The 23,645-nt window shown below is 47.2% G+C and overlaps 1 protein-coding gene across 1 annotated transcript in view; it reads left to right on the top strand.

Moving 5' to 3' along the window:
* Positions 1 to 23,645, top strand: part of LOC147701016 (phospholipase A2 inhibitor and Ly6/PLAUR domain-containing protein-like) — a 773,169-nt gene that overhangs the window by 198,891 nt on the left and 550,633 nt on the right. The window contains exon 4 of the mRNA XM_086929290.1: positions 14,310 to 14,432. Within this exon, the coding sequence (XP_086785416.1) occupies positions 14,310 to 14,432 (123 nt within the window). The remainder of the gene's footprint in view (positions 1 to 14,309; positions 14,433 to 23,645) is intronic.

Raw genomic sequence — 23,645 nt, 5'->3', positions numbered from 1 at the left:
ACATCCTATGTAGAGATTGCTAATGGCTCATATAGTCTTTGATCCGTGATAAGTGAAAAAATAAATGACGGCGCAGTGATTGTGAAAGAATTATTGTTTAAAAGGGGGGGAAAACAGTTTCATGCAATAATCTCCGCGAAACGTGGAATTGTGTGAGGAGATATTTTTTAAAAAAGACTGATTTCGATCTTTTCAGGTTTTACAAATTCAGCGCTGAGACAATGAAGTTTTTGACCCTCTACGGGCGGTAAAACATTCAGTCTAGATTCTGTGAAGAGGGAGTTTAAAACCAGTTTTGATTCCAAGTGTCGGCGCAGTGATTATCAGAAAGAATAACATTGGGAGGCAGTTCCATCCATTGCTAACAGCGGAACAAATGGTCTGAATATTTAACGCGGCTGAATTCTGTTTAACAATTTCTGAGCCGTAGCGGTAAAAATTATTGGGTGCATGCAAGGCTGTGAATTAACCAAGGAAATAACGAAGTGCATGGTATGGTTGAGCACGTTGGTGATCGGGCGTGCAGTCTATTGCTGTGGCTTCCCTAAAATAAATTACACTCACGTAGTAACAGTGTGGCATTCCTTAGGAATTTCTTCGTGGTTGAGGCAGCTATAGTGAAATATCTGTGGAACAAGACACGGGGGGTTAAAACCTTATCAATACACACCAGGTGCATCTACCATGGGTGGTGGAAAAAGGGCATTTAACCTGGTTAGTCGGGTGCGAACCTAGACTATGATTACTTCGGTATCGTATTTACCGGGAATCAAGACTCTGACATATTAAAGCCACGAGGAGCACAATGGCTACCTATGGGGAGTAAACAAATGAGCCTGGTTACACAAGTGTGTACCACTAGCTTTGCATGACAACAGAATTTGCAAGTGGGAGAGGCGTACTTACAATGAAAGTGCAACAGCGCTGCTGCTGGTGTGGTTGTCCGGTCCTTGATGTGCTCGGTTTCCCGAATATTATCGAAAACGGGGGGTGCAGACCGCGTGAAAGGACTCACTCGTGTCCGTGTGGTGAAGGGGATAGTTTATGGCGGCCATCTTATAGTGGTGGGTTATATTTACAGTGAGCATGCAGGATTTTGCAACAAGGGAATAAAATAACTACAGATTTCAGAATTACATATACATGTAAAAAGTTTTTTTTTAGCTATTTACAACAAGGATGTCCAGTCCTCCAGCCGATTCAACCCATTCCGAATGCTATTAGTTCGCAGGATCCAGTGAAGTTCCTCCTTGTTTAACAATTGGGACATGTCTGCTCCCCTGGGGGGCGGTTTGATGATTGTAATCACTGTCCATAAAAGATCTTTTTCGCAGTGTCCATTTGCAGAAAAATGTTCCACGAGAGCTGCATTCGCTGTTTTGCATTTAATCCGGCTTCGATGCTGGCCAATTCGAAGTTTAATTTTTTGGGTCGTTTGACCTATGTAAACAAGCATACATGGACAGAAAATGGCATACACTAAATTCACAGAGTTACAATTAGAGAAATACTTCCGCTCAAATTTGATGTTACCATATGTAAACGTTTTTCCTTCGTTTGTGGTATCACAGCAAATACAGCCCCCACATTTAATGTGACCTGTGAGTGGTGGAAGCCCCCAAGCATCATTTATGGTTGTTTTCAGAGTAGGCGATGGGAGAGCTGCCCTAACTAGATGATCTTTAATATTTTTTGCACGCTTGAAGGCAAACATCGGCTTGTCAAGTGTCAATTGCCCTGCATTGAGTACTGGCCAGTGCTTCAATACGCTTTTTCTTATAGCGTTAGAAGCTGGTGAAAATGTTGTGACACAGATGAGTCTGTCCTGTTCTTTCTTTTGCTTGGGCTCCAGAAGGGTATCTCTTGGGCAATACCAGGCTCTTTTGAGAGATTCACACACCAATTTGCGTGGGTAACCTCTGCTTCTAAGTTTCTTGCTAAGGATCTTCGCCTCAGCAAAATAGTTGTCCCTGAAGTAACAGTTACGCCTAATACGGAGAAACTGGGAGAAGGGTAAGGAATCGCGTAGTGCCCGGGGGTGATGACTGGTATATTCGAGCAGGGTGTTACGCTCTGTGGGCTTGCGATGCAGTGTGGTAGTTAGGCGGCCTTCAGTGTGTTTTATTTGTAAGTCAAGGAAAGGGATCGACTCTTGACTGTTGGACAGAGTGTAGCGGAGCCCCCTTTTAACTACAGCTTATTTTTTTATTTTAATTGGAATTTTATACATAATATTTAAGGGTGGGTGTAGTTCGCGTAGTAGCGCTACGCAAAGCTACGCGAAGTGCACTTCGCACTACGCATACTTCACGTAGCACTACGCGAGCTGCGTAGTAGCATGTTCGCACTGTGCAAGATGAGTTTTCAATGATTGCACAGTGCGGACAAGCATCCGGCACTGTGCAATCATTGAAAAAGGCATCTTGCACAGTGCGAGCTGTAGTTTTCTGCTGCTCGAGTAGATTATTACTCGAGCTGCAGCTTTAACGCGAACTGGTAGTTTTCATTGAGAGCGGTCGGGAGCATGCACAACCACTCACAATGAGAAACCTTACCTCCCTGCGTTGAGAATCTTGCCAGGATGTAATTTTGCTTGCTCGCGGTCGCGAACATGACGTTCAGGACCGTGAACAAGCAAAAAATGAGCGCATGTTCGCACTGTGCTACGTGCAGCTCGCGTAGTGCGAAGTTGCGCAAACTCCGCGAGCGTAGCGTAGTGCTTCGCCCAGGCCTAATAATATTCCAATGCACATGCACTTTATTAATGTATCCGTACCTAGAATCATGAAAGCCTTACTGGGAAATCTAGACAAATGAATTGTGCTGTATTTTTTTGTCTGTGCTTTGATGGCCTTAAAGGCCGAAGTAAAGAATTTTTTGACCCAACTTGAAATGCTAAAGATGAAAAAAAATTGCATTGTGAAAGCCTGTTGAGAGACGGGATCGGGTCACTAATGTAAGGACTGGGACGAGGAGGACCTTAATCAAGGTAATAAAGATTACCGGTAAGTAACTACACATTTCCTGTAGGTTATCTCCTCTTCTCCTGCAAGGTATCGCAGCTCTAGGTGGTTCCTTGGGGCTCCTCAGATTCAGTTTGGGTCTTTGAGCATAGGGTAACCGCAGCAAAGGCCTGTTATGGGAATGCTTCGCTCATTTGGGAAGGAGAGTATTCATGAAAAGTTGAAAAACATACAAAATATAGGTGTGAGGAATTATAAAATTGGTCTCTTGGAATACGTTGCTTCTCATTCAATAATTTCTTCCACTTTAGATTTTTTGCCATTCAGAGTGTATGACCCTTTTACAAGGTTGTTCTTGGCTGTTTACCCTGAGCGACTAGAAGGAGAAGAGAATGCAATTGATGATAGGTAAGCTCTGCCAAACAAGAAGTGGCAACTTGCCAAAGCTCTGAGGGCCTATTTCTGGGCAAAAGAGAAGGGTGGCTAAATAGTTAACCAGCCAGAATGACAGGAGATGCTGTGCATCGATTACATCCTAGTGATGGCCACAGATAGTACCCATTTGTTACCCTGTACAGAACAGAGTATATCATGAAAAACATTTAAAACATTTTATATTTGTGAAAGGTAAGTTAGGATTTCCGACTGCGTACACTTAGACTGATGCCACATTTGACAAATTATTTTTGTACAAATTTATTCTTGTTTGTGCTGACTCTGTTTTCAATTTCTTTGGGGACTGCGTTGACTGTTGGGTCATGTGATGATACTCTAGCTTAGAGATGTAAGGGCCACAGAAAATTGCTGCAATTTCTCACATAGTTAGCCATAAACGGTCATCTAGTCATCCCTCTGCCCTTAGCTGCAGCATTTGTTTTTGTCCATCTCTGTTCTCTATTTCTTAAGTTTTATCTGGCTCCCTGTAATTACTTAACCCTGGATGTTTGAGCTGGAGCCCTGTGATTATCAGTGAATAGTGGGCAAAGAGAGATGAACCCTTTGCATTACGCTATGGTAATCATGTGCGTCAGATAGCTCCCGGCCTTCCACGCACATGGCCCCTGAAATCCCCCTGGCGCTGACACCAAAGGGATTTCTTTTAGTCCAAAACAGCCTCGGGAGTTGGGGAATAGCTTCCCCTAGCTCCTGAGGCTGTTCAGGGATTTCAGTGAAATTAAGGTCACCGCACACAGCGCACTAACGCCATTTCACTGAAAATGAAAGTAAAATGAGCTGATCAGCTCATTTGACTTTCACTGCTTTGGTTCTCAGGGGGGCTATCTCAGCCCTCTCAGCACAGAGGCAGACAGAAGAGGTATCACTGGAAAGGGAAACATCTCCCCTTTCCTCCCTAGTGGATATCTGGTTAGAGATTGCCCCAGGAAGGCGATCTCCAAGTATAAATCCTTCCGCTAGACACCAGGGAGGGAGGAGTGGCCCCCTGGGCAAGGGCCTATGCTCCCCCCAAAGTTTCTGGGCATTTTCAGGCCTCTGATGGGGCACTAGCCCCCAATTTGTCCCCCTGGAGGGGGCAGAAAGCATACTAGGACCCAGGGATTATTTTAACGCAAATCTAGGGATCGGGGCTGCCCAAAATGGCCATGCCAATAAACTCCCCTCCGCCAAAAAACAACCTCCACAGTCTTTATTATCCCTGATCAGCTCATCAGGGATTTATTTTTTTATAAAAGAAGGGTGGGAGCTACCCACAATGGGCAAGACCATACCCCTACAAACATTTTATTCCAAACAGCCTCCCTGGTGGGGAGATGGGGGTATTAGCCCACTGGGCATCAGGGATTATTTTATTTGAATATGTAGGGGTGGGGGCTGCCCAAAATGGGCATACCAGTGACCCACCCCCAAAACACAAATGCCCCCCCGCACTGGAGCTGATGGGGGTTATTACCCCTGATCTAACCCCAGGGAGGCAGACAGCACACTAGACATCAGGGTTTGTTTTTGTTTTTATATAATGAGGGGTGGGCATTCCGACAATGGGCAATGGGTATGGCCATGCCTCCACCCCACATAAATGGGGACTGAAGTCTTTCTAAGCAAAACCATAGGGGATGATGGACGGAGTGTTGAACAATGCAAGCACTCACCCCCAGTCAACTGATCTTAGTTTAATCCATCATTCTTTAGCTCACTCCGCCACCCCAGATCAGACATGGCTGTATGCAAATCAGTCTGACCCTGTGCCTCACGGGAACAGTCCAGCCTGAACTGCCACGCCATGTCTTCTCTGGACCGGAAACCAGCATCCTGGGACAGGTTTCTGGCTAATCAGCCATCATCAGCCAGGCTAGCTTGAATCCAGTGGCAAAGTGAGCAAGGACCCACGTCTGTGCATACCCTGCCAACGTAGGACTGAAGTCTTTCTGCCTCCCCTAGGGTGTGTAGGTGAGGCTATAGCCCCTGATCTGCCCTCTCTCCCCCGGGGCGAAAGCCTACTAGGCACCACTGACTATTTCTTTACTTATTGTGGTCATGGGGGCTACCCAGAATATGCATGCCAAAGACCCAAACCCCCCAATAACAATGGCCACAGTCTTTCTGCCTTACCTTGGGGGGAAGGGGGGGTGGCGACATAGGGCAATAGCCCACTGCGCATTGACCCTTCTTTTGCAATGTGCCTAACTGTGGATTTTGCGCCCTAGCTCAGCCGGCATCTAGGAAAACCTAGCAAACCTGTACATTTTTTTAACTCACTCACCCAGAGGAATCCAAGATGGGAGGACGTGTGTGGCTCTCACCAGTTTCTGTTACCCAGAATTCCACACAAACCTCAAACTTTGTTAAAGAAACACATTTTTCTCAGAATTCTGTGATGAAACGTTCTCGGATCTGTGGGGAGCCACAAACTTCCACCCACCCAGCATTCCCCCAAGTCTCCCGGTACAAATTTTACATCGCTTGCGAGGGTAGGCCTAGTGCCTGCAACAGGAAACGGCCCAAAACACAACATGGATCCATCACATTTTTTCAGTGAAAACGGTCCCTTTTTTCACATTGTGCCTCGCTGAGGATTTCGGACCCTAGCTCAGCCGGAACCTAGGGAAATCGAGCAAGTCTGTAAATATTTTTAAACTAGACACCCAGGTAATTCCAAGATGAGGTGCCTTGTGTGGCTTTCACCAGGTTCTGTTACCCAGAATCGAAATTTGCCTAGTGTAGTAACGGTAAGTTTCAATTCTATTAAGGACACGAAGGCGAGGATTATGCTTTTCTCTCTTCTCTGTTTATTAACATCACATCGCACAGCAGCCAGAAAAGCATTAAAACATGAAAAAATTTTTAGTATTCCCAACATAGGAATATCAGAAAACATTGTAATAACATCGTTTAATAACTACAAATCCCATGAGATGAACATTTAGGCAGTCCTTCTTTAGTGTCCATAAACCCCAATATAAGGCGTCCAACCAACGAACTCCTCCTTTCTTCGTGGCGAGTCAGGCCAAAGTCTCAAGCATCTCTTTTCGCACCATCATTCCCTGGCGGAAAAAAGAACAGCGTGAGCCAAGCCATACCGCTAAGCATGAAGGCAAATCAACAAAGCAGAGTATCAAGCCATCGACATGCAACCCAAGAAACACAGTGACCAACTGCAAGTCGGAAAATGTATTACTTACTCCAGTACGGGCGGGATCTCCGCAGGAGGAATGGGTGGGATAATCCTCGCCTCCGTGTCCTTAATAGAATTGAAACTTACCGTTACTACACTAGGCAAATTTCGATTCTATGTCAGGACCGGAGGCTTCAGATTATGCTTGTTTAAAGCTTACTCACCACCAAACTAGCAATATCCACCACTGGCTTAAAATAGAACCTTTTGAAAGTGGAATCCGGGGACCAATCCGCAGCGCGCATGAGGTCTTCTAACCGTGCCCCAAGGGCAAAGATTTTGAGGCCATGGCCCCTCTTGCTGAGTGAGCTCCGAACTGCCTCGTATCAATACCAGCTTCCTGCATTACCCAACGCACCCACCGGGCTATAGTGAGGGAAGAGACAGCCTTGTGCGGTTTGCGCAGCGCAATCAGCAACTGCCGTTCGCCCGGAGGGCGAAGTTCTGTTGTAACATCCTCATAGGTTTTCAAACACTGTACCACACACAACTTGGGGGCATCTGCAAATGCCGGATAGGAAATAGACCTCGTAGCCGATTTCGTGCGTCGACCCACGGTAAAGGTCACCCCATCCGGGGAGAACGCTCTCGCCGTGACATCCAGGGCACGCACATCAGACACTCTGCGACAAGATACTAAGCACAAGAGCATCGCCAGTTTAGCTGACAGTTCTTTTAAGGAAAGATACTTGTTAGGCTGCCAGGAAAGAAAAAGGTTCAACACCACGTTAACATCCCACAGGACGGAATACCGTGGCTCCGGCGGTAAAGCCAGACGCACTCCTCTAAGGAGTCGACATACCAGGGGATGCTCCCCAACCGCTGCTCCATCTGATATTGATATTGATATGTATTTATTGAGCGCTCGTACGCCCGGGGGCTTCATGGCGCTATAGACAGGAACACAACGCGTCAGTCAGGAGTGGCAAAGAGGAACTCAGCAGAACGCTTGGGAAAAAAGCCATGTTTTGAGGGAGTCTCTGAAACTGAAGATGTTATCACATGTTTTGAGGTGAAGGGGAAGAGAATTCCAGAAGGTGGCTGCAAGGTGGTCAAAGCAGCAACCTCCGAGACGTTTCCTCTTGTAGGGAGGGACAATCAGAAGGGATTTATGCATGGACCGGAGATTACGGGGGGGATCATATTTTTTAAACAGATCTCTAATGAATAGAGGACCAGAGTGATGTAGGGACTTAAACAAAATACATCCGGTTTTAAAAGCTACTCGTTGCTCAACAGGCAGCCAGTGTAGCTGTTTTAGGCCTAATCTGACAGACTGCCTTCTAGGTAGGTTGAGAATAAGTCTGGCTGCCTGGTTCTGAATCAGCTGGAGACGCTTTAGCTCTCCAACCTGGAGCCCGAGATAGAGGCTATTGGAGAAATCCAGTCTGGACAGAACCAGGGAGATGACAATCTGTGTGAGGGCCTCGAGGGAGAAAAAACTAGCAATTTTCTTGATTTTCTTCAACTGAAAGAAGCTAGAAGACACCACTGCGCCGACCTGCCTTTTCAGAGAGAGATCTTCACTAAGAAAAATTCCTAAGCTCTTAACTGAGGGCGACTTGGATGGTGGGGCTCCCATGCTGGCTGGCCAGAAACCAGGGTTCCAACTAAGTACACTCTGCCCAGGCAAGACCAATTCAGTCTTGCCTGGGTTGAGTTTCAGATGACTGCAGCTCATCCAACTCAGGATGTGAGACATGGTGTTTTGAAACTCTGCCACTGAGTCCTTGGTGTTTAAAGGGAAGATGAGCTGCAAGTCATCTGCATAGTTGAAGATGGTTACTCTGGCATTCCTGAGAGAGTACAGCAGGGGGCGTAAATATAAATTAAAAAGCAAAGGTGACAGGGATGATCCCTGAGGGACTCCACAGGTGGTAGGGATGGTGGGGGCTGTAAAGGAACCCAGTCTCACAGATTGGGTGCGGCCAGTAATAAATGAGCGGATCCAGCTCAGCGCAGAGCCCCTGAGACCTGCCTGCTCGACACGGCTGACCAAGATGGTATAGTCAACTGTGTCGAATGCAGCCGATAGGTCCAGTAGCACCAGAGCCTGGTGGATCCCCTCATCGGCATTCCGCCTCAAAGTATTCTGTACCGAAACGGTAACTGCCTCGGTAGAATGATAAGGGCGGAAGCCAGCCTGATTAGGCTATCTGCACATGAGCTGCCGATATGGCAGAACGTATCGTATTAATCGTCCGGTATGCCAAGCCGGCGATAGAGAGTTCTGCAAGAAAATTCAGGATAGGAACGAGGCCTGCGACCACGGGATCCAAACCCCGTTGAAGACACCAACGAACCCACCTGGTCCAAGCCGATCTATACCTCTTGGCAGTGCTGCCTGCCCAGGCCTTGGACAAAAAGTGCTGAGCTGAGTTCGAAAGGCCAGGGAGCGACCAACGTCGCCTGAAATCCTCCATGCAATGAGGCGGCGAGAACCCTGGAGGAGATGGTGAGGGACCCCGTCTGGATTGAGGAGAAGACGAGGAAGCCGGGGGAGTAGGATTGGAGAATCCCAGGAAAGTTCCAGAAGAACTGGAAACCACACTTGCGACCTCCACACGGGCGTCAACATCACCACGTCCGCCATCTGACGGCGAATCTGGGCCGCGCCCCGTACTATCATGGAGAAAGGCGGGAAGGCATACGGCCGTTCCTGACTCCAGTCTTGGAGGAACGCATCCGTCGCTTCCGCCAAAGGATCCGGTCTCCAGCTGAAGAACCTCGGAAGCTGGAAGTCCAGATGGGACGCAAACAGGTCTATGGAAAACGGACCCCAGCATGCCGCCAGCCAGCGGAACACCTGAACATCCAGCTTCCACAGGCTGGAGTCCCGGAGATATCTCGAGTGCCAATCCGCTACCTGATTGGCCCGACCCGGCAGGTATTCCGCCTGAACCGAGACTTGATGAGCGAGACAATAGTCCCAGAAGTCTTTCGCCAGATCCGCAAGGGCTCTTGACCGCGGACCCCCTAAGTGGTTCACATACCGAACCGCTGAGACATCGTCCATCCGCAGAAGGACGCATGACTACACCGAGTACCTCGTCCAGCAACGGACGGCGAACGAACCTGCTAGAAGTTCCAAGCAGTTGATGTGAAGCCGCTGTTCGTCGGACGACCAAGCGCCGCCTGTGGAGAAATCTCTGCAACGGGCGCCCCAGCCAGACCTGCTGGCGTCGGACTCTATCACCAAGTCCGGGACGGACCCGAAGATCGCGCGGCCGTTCCACGCTTCCATGTGTGCTAGCCACCAAGACATTTCCTCTTTGACCTCCACCGACAGGGGAATCAAGTGATCGTAAGATAGCCCTCTGCGCAAATGGTGCGCTTTCAGTCGCTGAAGGGCCCGATAGTGAAGAGGGCCCGGGAATATCGCCTGAATGGACGATGAGAGAAGGCCTACAACTCTGGCCACCTGCCGGAGGGAGGTGTGCGATTTCGAGATAGTTTGTCGAAGCAGATGCTTTATTTTGGCCATCTTTCTGGACGGCAAACAGAGTTGATTTCACCGAGTCCACCACAAAGCCCAGAAACACCATTTGCTGGGCGGGGGTGAAAACCGACTTCTCCCTGTTGACAATAAACCCCAGACCTTGTAACAGGGAGACTGTCTGAGACAGATGGGCGGCCACCTTGTTCGGGTCTTGGCCCAACAACAAGATGTCGTCCAGATAGACGATAAGCTGAATCCCCTGACTCCGCAGGGTTTCGATGGCCGGGTGCAGAATTTTTGTAAAGCACCAAGGGGCCGAGGAAAGACCGAACGGAAGGGCCTTGAACTCGAACACCATGTCTTTCCAGCAAAACTGAAGGAAACGACGATGCGGGGGGTAAATTGGAACCACCAGATACGCATCCTTGAGGTCCAGACGGACCATCCAGTCGTTCGGGAGCAAAACGTCCCTCAAAAGATGGATGCCCTCCATCTTGAAGTGGTTGTACACCACCCAGCCATTGAACTCCCTGAGGTTGATGACTGGTCGTCTGCCCCCGTCCACTCTTTCCACAAGAAAAATATTGCTCAGGAAACCCCGGGGGTGGCGCGTTGTTCGACAAATAGCCCCCTTGCGCAGCAGCGCCGAGACTTCTTCGTCGATCAAGAGCGCGTCCGATTGAGAAAACGTTATGGGCCGGGGAGGCTCCGCCTGGCACGGCTGGTCGTAAAACTCTATGCGGAACCCCCGCACGGTTTGAAGGACCCATTCGTCCGTCGTAATAGCCTCCCACGACTGGGGAAAACACGCCAACCTCCCCCCAATAACCACCTGATCTGCAGGAATAACACTCACCATGTGAACTGTTGCCGCCGGAGTCGTTCCGGAAGGTTCCGCGTCCTCTGAAACGCTGACCTCTGGTGGGGTAGAAGTTGTTATAATTGGCGGAGGAGTTGTAGCCTCCCCTGCCGGAGCCATGCCCTTTTCCGGGCTGTTGCTGACCACCACGGCCGGTCGTGAGGCCCCTACCACGACCAGCCACCCGGGAAAAACGCTGGTGGAAGACCCGCTTGATGGTCGACTGGGCCTTATCCAGGGAGGTGAAGGTGGAAACGAACTTTCCCAGTTCTTTAATGAATGGTTCACCAAAGAGTCCTCCTTGGGCGACAGCGCCAGCTTCCGATGAAGCCAAATCGCCCAATTTGGGATTCAATTTTATCAGTAGCGACCGACGCCGCTCGGTCGACAGGGCACAGTTGGCATTCCCCAAAAAGACAACCGCCCGCTGCGCCCAATTGGACAATACTTCCGGGCAAATGGCGCTGCCCGACACCTTGGCTTCTTCGGCCATATCGAGAATCTTGGTGAGGGGGCCAATGGTGTCCAAGAGCTTGTCCTGGCAGGAGCGCCAGGAACGGTCGATCCCCTTCCGGGGGTCCTTGACGAACTTCGCCATGAAGGTGGCCATCTTCCCATCAAGTTCCGGCGTCATGGCCACCTTCCCCTCCAAAGTCGGGCGAGGGCACTCGCCCCTCAGACAGTTGCGCGCCTCCTTCTCCAAGGGCTTGCGGAGGCGGCCCGCCACGAACTGCGCCACCTTATCGCCAGGCGCCCAGGCGGCTGACCGCGGGTGCATGATCTCGTCCGGGTCCAGCATGCCCGAGGTGTCTTTGGGCAACTCCGTCGAATTGGACGACGGTCGCCATGACCGCACGGAGTCCTCGTCGTCCGTATCCGCGGGGGAAGCCCCCCCCCCGGGGAGCCCGGGACAACGTTCGCCGGTGTAGAAGGTGCCTGAGGCGGAGGCGCCTCGGGGGTCGACCCCGACGCTTTAGCCAGGAAAGCGTCACGTAGGCGCTCGAAAGCGGCCTTGTCCACACCTTGCGAACCACTGGGACCCGCGTCCCCTCGTGACTTTTTGGCCGCCGGAGGCTGGCCAGGATCGTTGGCGGGGGAACCCCCTGGGGCCGGTGCCAACTTTGCACATTCCAAGACAATGCGGGCTGAAAGTCTGTCCTCCATAGGCCCAACGATTTCCTGCACACACCGGTAAATCGACTGGTCCACAGCCGTATAGAACTCGTCGTCCTGGAGGTACTGGTGAGACTCCTCCTCCTCGACGTAGTACCCCTCAGCCATGGCGCTACGCAGGAGACAAAGTGAAACTGAGGGTTTCGATGGCATACACAGACTGCCACGTGTGGGCCGACCGAAGGTTGGCAAAAATTGTGGGCCGGTGGAACCGGACAATCAAAAGGCAGCACCAGCCTTTACAGCGCGCCGACCCTCTCTCCAGAGACAGGGCCGCACCGCCTCCCAGCGCGCTTGAGCGGGGAACACCCCAGCGGAAGCTGTAGCAGAAAAAGGTGCCGAAATCGCCCGCAGGCTTCAACGTGGGTACAACCACTATACAGACCCCACCGGGGCGTTCAATACGGGACAGTACAACCCAAGAGGGCGTCAGGGTTAGGCGTAGCAGGGCACCTGCGATGTCGACTCCCCAGCGCAGCTCCAATCACTGAGACGAAAACTGCGCGCGGGCAGGCGAGACGCTACGGCGCCCTCTAGCGGTGACTCAGCACCGCGGAATACACGGGGACATCGCGTAAGGGGCGAAGGCGTCCCCGCGATGGAAGGGGCTCTGAAAGGGAAGAAAAACCCCACAGGCCCCCCAAAGCAACAATCAATGCAATAGAACAGAAGAAAAAAACACAAAACCTCAACAAACACAAAGTGCAAGAGAGGAATAATAGCACTTAACTGGCTGCGAAGCAGCGAAGAAAGAGGAGGAGTTCGTTGGTTGGACGCCTTATATTGGGGTTTAAGGACACTAAAGAAGGACTGCCTAAATGTTCATCTCATGGGATTTGTAGTTATTAAACGATGTTATTACAATGTTTTCTGATATTCCTATGTTGGGAATACTAAAATTTTTTTCAAGTTTTAATGCTTTTCTGGCTGCTGTGCGATGTGATGTTAATAAACAGCGAAGAGAGAAAAGCATAATCTGAAGCCTCCGGTCCTGACATAGAATCCCTTGCAAACCGTAAACTGTAAAAAAATAAATTAAAAAAAAGCACATTTTCCTCACGTTTCTCTGATGGAAAGTTTTGGGATCTGCGGGGAACCACAAACTTCCTTGCAAACAGCATTCCCGTAGTCTCCAGCAAAAAATGCTACCTCACTTGCGTGGGTAGGCCTGATGGGCACTAGGCCTACCCTCAAAAGTGATGTGCCATTGTTACCTGGAGACTTAGGGGAACACAGAATAGTTATTACCAATTGACTTCCTGTGCAATTCTGCATATTTTACCAAATAAATACCCAATGAAAAACCATTGTAAGGTGCAGCTCATTTATTGGCTCTGAGTACTTCAGGTTCTTTGTAATCCTACAAGTCCTATATATCCCAGCAATCAAAATAGTCTGTTTGACGTAACAGTATATTGTTTTAAAAAATATTGCAATATTAAGAAGTTACAGGTGAAAACATAGGCACTAATGGTTGTTGTTTTTCAACTCAATTTCAATATCTTTTTATTTCAACTGTTACTTTCTATAGGAACACCTTGCAGGATCAACATAAATGACCTCTTGCTGAATTCAGAATTTTGTCTACTTTTCCGACATATATATCTTTCGGGATACATTATTGGTTTTCCACACATTTCTACAACTAATTGGAAGGAGCTTGAAAGCACAAACAATAGAAAAAATAAGCTATGGCCCACTAAAATGCCCAAACTGTGTGGAAAATGTTAGTTTCCTGACAAAAGTCTCCCTGTTCCTAAAAGCTGGGAAGATGGTGATTGTAGCACAGTAAACCCTTTGTTGATACCATATGCATGGGGAAAACAGACACTTCCTACTTCAGCCCTTTTTCCCCTTTTTTCTCCCCAAAAACTAAATTTCGCTGTATTTTGGCAAATTTCTAAGTCCCCTCCAGGGGAATCCACAAACCCTGAGTACCTTTTGAAACCCCGTAATGTTGGAAGAAGAGGACCCAAATTCGGAGTGGATACTTTGTTTGTCCAAAATGTTATGGGGGCCTAAGCACGTACTACCCTAAATAGCCAAAGGGGTTCAAGCAGCGTTGGGGTTAATGTTAGTGATTCTAACCAAAATTTCAGCAAGGGATTTTAAAATCTCCAGAGGTTATGTTTCTATTTTCATTTTGACTAACTGACAAGGATAAAAAATCAAATTTCAACATGATTCCTTTGAATATTCAATAGTACAGCTTCCTTAGATAATTGTACGATTTCTCCTCTTCAGTTTTATTTGTGACGACGCAAATGCTTTCAAGGTACCCCATGATGAAAGAGCAAAACATACAGATACTTCCAGCAGCAAAGTTAATCACCATTGCTAGCTTTTTGGCTGCCCTCATAACTGAAGGTAAATGTATATTCTTCATTCACACGTAAACATTGCATGCATGACCTCAAGAAACAGCTCTGGGACTGAAGAAAGCTTGCTAATAATTTTGTATCTCGCTACTGTATCACGTGTTTCCTATCTTTAGTTTCTTCAGTGATTAATTACGTGAATTGAAACATACCCTGTATCCTATGTATGTTACAGTCAAAGTGTGAAATCCCGCATTCTATAGAATGCCTGAAAATCGAACGTCAAAGAGTGAAATGATTGATATTTTATACATTGCCTAGACATTGTATACTTTGCCGGATTGTCTGCCGGCAAAGTATATAATACGCCTAATCCTCTCCATTTTATTCCCTCCCGGCAATGTGTGAAATCCGGCATTCTATAGAATGGCTAGGTAATGTATAGAATGCCTGAAAATCGAACGTCAAAGTATGAAATGATTGATATTTTATACATTGCCTAGGCATTGAATACTTTGCCGGATTGTCTGCCGGCAAAGTATATAATACACCTATTCCCAGAGATAACAATTACTTCAATCTCAGTTCTCCTTTCATTGTTTTCCGGTAAGAATATCCTGTGCTTTATGCCGTAGTTTTGTTCTTTCAGTTTCAAATGCGTATTAATTAATAAAGGCTTCTTATCTTGTGCCCTTTAACATTTTGCGTAAATAGTACTGGTTATTCTGTATAATGCCTAGGAATTGTATAGAATGCCTATGAAAAGTATGTAACATTTTCACAAAGAACTTATATTTCCTAGTTTGCTTCTAAACCATCAGGCATTCTATACATTACCTAGGCATTCTATACAGTACCAGGATTTCACACTTTGCCGAATGCCTAGTGTAATGGCTGGATTTTCTGTTTAGATGGGATCAGCCCCCAGGGGCCCCTCCAACCCAGCCAGATCGTACTCACCTTCCGTCCTCAGGACTCCTCTATCCAGGCACCTGGTACCTACCTGAGGATGGGGAACTCGCAATATACAAGCTCATATTATTAAGAACACCACTAAATCTATAGGGATACTAAGAATACTCACTGATTACTAGGGATATCCATACCCTACACCACACTTATTCACATCAGTTGGTCTCGCGGCCACCCTGACCCAGACCGTTCTACCCTAGGGCAGATCTGACACACAATCTGGTGCGTCTACACACGGGCCTGCAGAACCCAATGCTCCCTTTTCCAAAGTGTTCGCGATCCTGCGAAACTACACACTAGTTCAACAACCTAGTGCTCTCATTTACTCAAGCCACAATCCTGTGGGTATCCACACTGGTTCGACCCCCCCAGTGCTCTCATTAACGCCGCATATCAACGACGACCACATTCCTATGAACACCTATACATATATATATATATATATGGGGAAGTCTCTTCACTAAGGGTCTGCTACTACAATAATATTATGGGATGGTGTACTAACTTAGTCCCTTGGTTGCAAGTCTCCTCTCTCCCTCACTATTACTTACCTGATCAGGGGTAGCATCTGTTCAAACAGCAATACTTACCAGGAAAGATTATTCTTACTGTATGAGGACAAAGATATACACACTATGTGCTAGAGTTGTTCTCTGATTTAAGCGCTCCTACCCCCCTCTTATCCATCAGTGGCTCAACAGCAACTGGCTTGAAGCCAGGATAACTTTATCATAAAAGAACTCATGCACACTAATTCACTAATTAATGGGGTCATTTATTATTAGTACAACACAGATCTGACAAAGACTATAGGTAGAACACACCGCTTGAAAGAGAAGGATTACACATAACAGGAACACTCCGCTAAAAGGGAAAAGATTAGGCATAAAGTGTAAATGTAACTAATTCAGACTACCTCACCTATTAGAAGGAAGATTTCTCTCTCTGCCTCTGGTGGGATTAGGGCTCTTTCTCTGCCTCTGGTGGGATTAGGGCTCTCTCTGTCTCTCCCTCCTTCACCACATCACCACGCCTCTGGTTCAGTTGCTCCAGGTGACAGCCTTCACTGCTTTCTCTCTCCTCATCTTCAGCAATCGTCTGCCTTCTTTCTCCATTCAAGAACTGCACTCTATTCTGCAGCTCCCAGCAGACATCCTCTCTCTCTCTGCAAGCTATTCGGAGCTCCAAGTTGTTCTGGGCTCCCAGCAGTCCTGTGCTCCAAGCTGTTCTGAGCACCACTCTGAACTGCACACCACGCTGCAATGACTTCCAAAACTGAACTGACCACTCCTCCTCTCCTGTAGCTCGCTATTATGGATTCCTCTCCCCTCATGGAAATTTCCACTGGAGGGCTGTCTCCTACCGAATTCCTGTGCCAGCTCCCAGGCTTCCACGCAACCGCAGTGGCCATCTGCTTGTTACGTCTGGGCCCAAGAGAAAAACACATTTCTCGGATAAGAAGCAGTCCTAACTGGATTTTCCCTCCAGCACAACAGCCTTAACTGAAAACATTGCCTTTGCCATAAAAAGCCTCTCTGCTTCCATCAAGATGGAGTCTCTCTAGCTTTAGGCCTGAAAGGGGTGAAATGCTCCTTAGCTCTGTCAGAATACCTACATAAACCATACCAATATGTCTAATATGTCAAAGCCAATAGGCAATAGACAGGTTAAAGTCAAGAATAAAGGCATATTAAGCAGCTATCTTCTTCTAGGTCTGGAAAAAGGGCTTAAAAAGGCCAACACAGGCTAAGAATACCTATACTAGATGCGAGCAAGAATAATGATCTATATCACTGCTAAATAAAGCCAAAAACTCTGCCATTACACCTAGGAATCTCATCTTGTGACCTTTTCACACTTTGCGTAAATGGTACTGGTCATTCTGTATAATGCCTAGGAATTGTATAGAATGCCAAGGAAAAGTATGTAACATTTTCACTAAAAACTTATATTTCATAGTTTGCCGAAAACCATCAGGCATTCTATACATTACCTAGGCATTCTATACAATACCGGGATTTCACACTTTGACTTTAACATATAAACACTCAATCAATTACGTTATTTGAATTGTCATTTGTAACATTGTGTGTGATCATAATCATTGTACCATGGTCATTATTTTTGTGTAAACACCACAACTGGTGAATTTTTGTGTTTTGGTTGTTAGAATCAAAAACACTTAGGGGCCCATAAGCATGGCGGGCGGGTTGCCACCGCTCGACTGGCGGTGGCGATCCGCCTGTGAAAACACCCGCCTGATGGCCATTTACCCCCGCCACATTAGCATGGCGGCGGGTACCACGGTGGATGGAAAGACAATCTGCCGCTTTGCTGCCGGTAGGCACTCGTCACAATTGCCTACCGGACGGAAAAGGCCTGCAATATGGTGGCAGTGCCTTGCAGGCACCGCCATCCATATTATGATGTTGGCGGTTTAATTAATGCCTTTCCATGGTGGAAACTCTCCCATGGAAAGGTATGCAGTGTTTACTTGGGAGCCCGTTGTGGCCCCCCATGGGGGGCTGGGAGGATGCACTTCGGCAGTACCCATGGTACCGCCCTACATTGGCATCCACAAGGTGGCAGGCACCGCGCAGTGCCTATCACGTTGTGCATGCCGATGCACAACATGCATTTACAACATTGTGGCGGGTGCTGCTCACAGCACCGCCCTCCACAATGTTGTATATGCAGCATGCGACCGCCATGGTGGCGGTTGCATCCTAATTGGCGGTGCAGGACCGCCTCACCACTGGCGGCCAGTCCCAGCACCGCTAGCGTGGCAGGCAGACTGTAGTCCGCTCGCCATACTAATGGACCCCCTAAATTCTCTTAGAGTAATGTTTTTGTGGGTAAATTGAGTAAAGGAACTCGCTGAATCTTTCTAGTTGTTTTAGGGGGGGTGGTTTGTAGTGATTTCCTTTGATCTTGGCTGATGGTGAAATAAACTGCACAAAGACACGCGTTCTATAGCAGGTTGAAATAAGGATACATAGATGACAGACCAAGCCTCTGTGTGAGGACTCACTGAGCTGGAACTGAGCACCTTGTTTCATGGTGGCAATGGCAGCCCTGCAGTGAGTGACTTCTCTGCCATGTACTACCCTGTACGGGGTACAACGCATGGTCTTGGCCAACTCTCGTGTCATGCCTCTTCTTGGTGACTCAGTCCAATCCAAAAATGGTTTCCATCTACTTCAGATTCAAGTGAAGCTCAACCTGTAGAGAGCGAGTGAGTGGTTGGTGATTCACACAAGATTATGCCCCCAATTAGACTGTTGTTTTGCATGTGTGCCTATTCATCAGACAGAATCAAAGGTATTGTGTAAAAGTTATTTTCACATAAACACACACACAAACGCAAACGCACACACAAATTCTAACATTTTCCAGCAACTATCATATACACTAACCCTAACTCACATCCCGACATGCACTTCCTATGATCTTATATACGCGTATGTTGGGCCTGTTGATACTTGACTATGAACCTAAAAAAAAAGCAAAAGCCATGCAGGAGTTGGCTTTACAGTATGCACTGTCATCAGTCACTGTGCCCAAACCGACTCAAGCACCCAGTACATGTCACATGTCATTTGGTCATAGAGAGCAGGTTTAGACTGCAGTGCCTGGGCAAATGCTCAACACAATTGGAAAGTATAACCCTTGCTCCTGGGTGACCAGTCCAAGCTGTATGCAGTTTGGGACAGGTTTGTAGTTTGAATTTCACGAGGGGCCACTCTGTAGACCATGCACCCAACCTTGTGCTGTTAAATTCATGCAGAGGGTCTCTTTGAGGACTCCCCAGATATGACTTGGGTGACTGTCCAATTTACCCTGCCTCTTCATATGACCTTTTTTTCGGTACCAGCATCCTGTTATGGCACTGCAACATTTCTCCTGTTGTTGCAGCCAGTGAATAAGAAGCCTTGGTCAGATATTTATGACAGGAAAGAAATCTACGTCCTCCTGTCAGATTTGAGTATTATTTGAATTTTTTGGGTGTGCAGCACTCTGCAAATGAACAGCTCATATATCTCTAAGATGTTTCCTCTTTGTGCTCTTCACAGGACACTGATTTCATGAAAACAGCTGAATAAATTTACACAAAACCAAGCAAAAGCTCTTTCTTGAATAAAGTTCTACATTCATAGGAAATATGATGTAATTCCATTCAACCATTTTGTCTGTATTGAGGAGCAAAATATCTATGAGAGGTTGAATGGGAAACATCATGCCTATAGAAAGTTCACCAAAAATTCCATTTCCACCTTTGTTGTCACTTGCAGATAACATCTCCTATTCATTTCCACATCTTGGCAAATAGAAACACAACTTCAACCCAGATGAAAGTATGTGAAACACTCCGCTAGTGAACCCTAAACTCATGCTAAATGAAGCCTCAAAGTAGGCCTGAGAAGTAGTGAAAATCAGTTTGCCCAGTTCCCTCGTGGACTACATGTTCCTTTGGATTGGATTGTGTGCTACGCCCACTAGTCTTCGGTCTCTCCCATAACATACCTTATTAAGACATTGTCAGATCATAACCCACTTGAGGATGGGGATGGGTTCTTCTGGGGATACCTACTCCAATCCCTACCTGGAGACTCTAACCATTATGGTTCAAAGATCCGGCTTTTAATGAAGAGATAAGGGAGGCTATCAACCGGTACTTTCAAGATAACGGTAACGCTGCTGCATCCTCATTGATAGGAGGCCTTTAGTAGTGCTGCGAGCAGTATGCATTTGGATGACATTGGATGCTGTTACTCTCATCCAAGGCCAGTAAAAGTGTGTGACAAGCCAGGCAAAGCTCTTATCCTGCCAGGAGTATATTATGAGCCAGACCCAGTAGGAAGGCAATGCAGCATTGGGAGTCCCGCAATACATGGGCTGCCCCGGGTCAGGAACTTTAGGCTCACTATATAGAAGTTCATTCTCCCAATATATCAGGTGTTCTCCAGAGGTGTCACCAGCTGCATGGGCCTTGTCATGCTGCCTCAGGCCTTCAAGAGTAGTACACTCCCTTTGAGTTTTGCAGAACTCCTACATGGGTCCCCCACCTTCAGCTTGCCAACCAGCCATCTTAGACAGGTCTCACAGGGCAGCAATGTGCCTCCTTGTAGATTCCAGGGTATCACCCTCAGGCTCAGCCTACTCCCCAACTGTGGGAGTTTCTGGGGCAGATTTCCCACACCCCTCACCCTTCCTCTTTTTGAAGGCTATCTGAGCCAATTTTCCAGGCTCCAAACCTTCTTGACTACCCTCTTGGGCTGCCATGGACCTTGTGGTCAGGCAAACACACTCAGGTATGCCTAACATCTCCAGGAGAGACTAGAGCCCCAACTCCATCCAGATGGTGTGCTACAAGTCATTGCCAAGCAAACAATCCACAGTCTTGGCAGGACTCACAGGTACCCTCAAGGAACCTAAGACCCCACCCTCACTCAAAGGGAACCAGAGCCACAGGACAGTGACTCTCACAGTTGTCTGCTACCATAAGCTGGTGGAATATATTAAAGAATTACCTGCTTTGAAGCCTCCAGATGACAACTGACAGTAGTGTCTCTCAGAGCCTCCACCCGCTGCCCATGGTACCAAAAGTCCACTGCCTATACTTGGAGGTTTTTGTTGGCATGTGGACTTTTGGTACCATCTTTTTGTCATCCAGGGTAACCTCTGCACTACCCCCATGTTAACTGGTACAACCCCCCCAAATGCTGTTCTAGCCAACCTGGTGCCTACCCAACAGTGGGAGGTTGTGCCCCTTGGGACATTTGGCATCTGTCTTGATTTGCCATAACGTTTGGGGTTGAGATTCTCCGTGAACCCATTCATCTTCTGGACAGATGGGGACTGTTTTTGGGCTTTCAGAGAATTTCTTGTTTTTATTTTGGTGGGTACCCTATCCACTCTCTCAGAGATCCACCAGATACCTTCGTGTGGGCCCTGGTGCTAAGCCATCGGTCCGCCTATTTAGCAATCTTCCTAGGGTCAGTGAGCTCACTATCTACTAGGTGTTGGCACAGCTTTGTAAAACAATGACTGAGCAGGTGCTCTCTGGCTATCGAGAGAAAATCGAATTGTAATCGCTCACATGCCCTTCACCCACCCATTCAGTACATTGCATGTGTGAGACTTAAATTCCACGAAGGACTATTGGGGCAGCTTCTAGCTGTCCCTGAATTTGTGCCAATAGTTTTCAGGGGTGAGACCATACTTCCTGACAAGGGTGTCCTTCATAAGGGGATACTTATTCTGTCTCCCTTTTATATGGCCAATAATGCATCCCCCCCTCACAAGGTGGATTGGGCTAGGTCTCAGCTTGCATTCAGACTTAGAAGACTTTTTGAGAAAAGTTACTGAGAAGGTACATTTCAGAGGGGTAAGAGCTGGCAGTGTCCACGGAGTAGGTGTTGTTGTTGGGTAGCTGCTAGATGGAGTTACATTGAAGATTTCCACCTTCAGACTGTGTCACTTTTTTGAAGTAAAACATCTCCATGGGACAGAGTAGCAGTGTGTTGGAGACAAAGGCACTACAAGGCTGGATACATTTGCCAGAGGTCCCACTGAACAGGATTTGCTGCTGCAAAGAAGAATGTTGCAGAACCTGGCACAAAGCCAGGATGATTGGTGGTGCATCTTGGGCAGATCAACTGTCAGGTAGGCCTTGGTCTTCTGTCGTTTCTCAGGCCACTTTTCTGGTGAAACATTTTCACAGGTTTTGGGGTAAGGCAGTAACAGCGCCTCTAACACGGGCCCAGACTGAATGTGCATCATCCTGGGGATTAGGTCCCACTCAAGCAATAGCCAGGTGTCCCTGTTGCTCACACAAAAGGATTTCTCTTGGACTACACTTCACAGGAGATCAATCACCACATTCAACCAAATATACATACAAATGTCATAAATCTATTATTATGAGAACCCAACAACCAATTATAAACACACAACAAATCTAGCTGAACTGTATGTAAAAGACTTCTTACTTATTAAAAAACACAATAATATAAGACACACTTCAACATATGCAAATTATATCAAAATCAATTCATACATATAACAAATCAATATACATGACAGACAAAGACAAGTGACATTAAAAATCATCATAAATATGTTAAATCGACTGAATCTGTAGTGTTGGAGTCTATCACTCTTAGAAATTAGACTCAAACGCTCCTTGAATGTAACAAATAAAAGAGCGTCAACGCGTTTAGGTGTGCTAAATGATTTTGCACCACCTTCAATACTTTTCAAAATAACTGATTGTCTTTTATCAACAGATACCCTGTGTAATACACCTTATCAACTACAGCATAGAGAGCAGCAATAGCCCAGGTCTAAGGGGTAAATATTAAATCTGAACAGCCGAATAGTACAATTAGAAAAGGTTATTGCGTGTATTTATGCATGTTGTCTCACAGTTGCAGTAAACAAGACGCCCTGCTGAACAGATCAGAAGCGGACGAGGACTTGTGTTCTTCTACACTAAGGCTGTCTCTCGGTTTCTCCCATTCCCCTTTCCCCCGCGTTTTAGCTGAACCCCGGATTGTTATATCATTCGGGTGACAGTTGAGGCGAGGAGGCTTTGGGAAACATCGTCGACTCCTGTGACCTGACTCTGAAATCTGACAGATTGAAGTGCCAGTATTCCACCTGAGTTGCGATGGAGAGAGCTTTAGATCTCAAGGCCTTAGATCTAAAGGTTTTGGAAGGCTTACAAAATCAGTTAGCTCAATCCGCTGAGGAGGATAGGAGTTTGAGGGAGGGAGGAAGTCAGGAGATCCCAACAAGAAACCCGACAGATTAAACTTAGTAATGGATGAATTCATGGCGGGTGTTTCTTCATTGCCGGGGTCAGAAACTAACCCAGGAGAGGCGGCAGGTGTAGCAACCCAAGTAATCCACCCAATAGAGTCCATCGTTCGACTAGCCAACCCCGAAAGATTCAATGGTGACCCAAATAAGGCTCAGATTTTTCATACCCAGTGCTCACTGCACTATTTGTGTAGATCTGTAGTATTCAAGAAGGATCAGGCTAAGGTTGCATTCGTGCTGTCCAATCTGAGTGGTTATGCCGCCGCTTGGTCTATGCCTTTGATATCTAGAAATGACCCTCCCTTGTATGATTATGAACTCTTTAAAAATAATTTTTATGAATTTTAACACAGACGAACAGCTAACCAAGCAACAGACAATGAATTGTTAGTCCTTAAACAAGGGAGTCATGATCTGATAGCTTACATTACTCAGTTCAATAAGTTATTCGTGGAAACAGACTGGC

Source organism: Lissotriton vulgaris, chromosome 7 (assembly GCF_964263255.1).
Source record: "Lissotriton vulgaris chromosome 7, aLisVul1.2, whole genome shotgun sequence".
Classification (NCBI taxonomy): Eukaryota; Metazoa; Chordata; class Amphibia; order Caudata; family Salamandridae; genus Lissotriton; species Lissotriton vulgaris.
The sequence above is the reverse complement of the archived record's forward strand: the minus strand, read 5'-3'. Positions and strand labels throughout refer to the sequence as shown.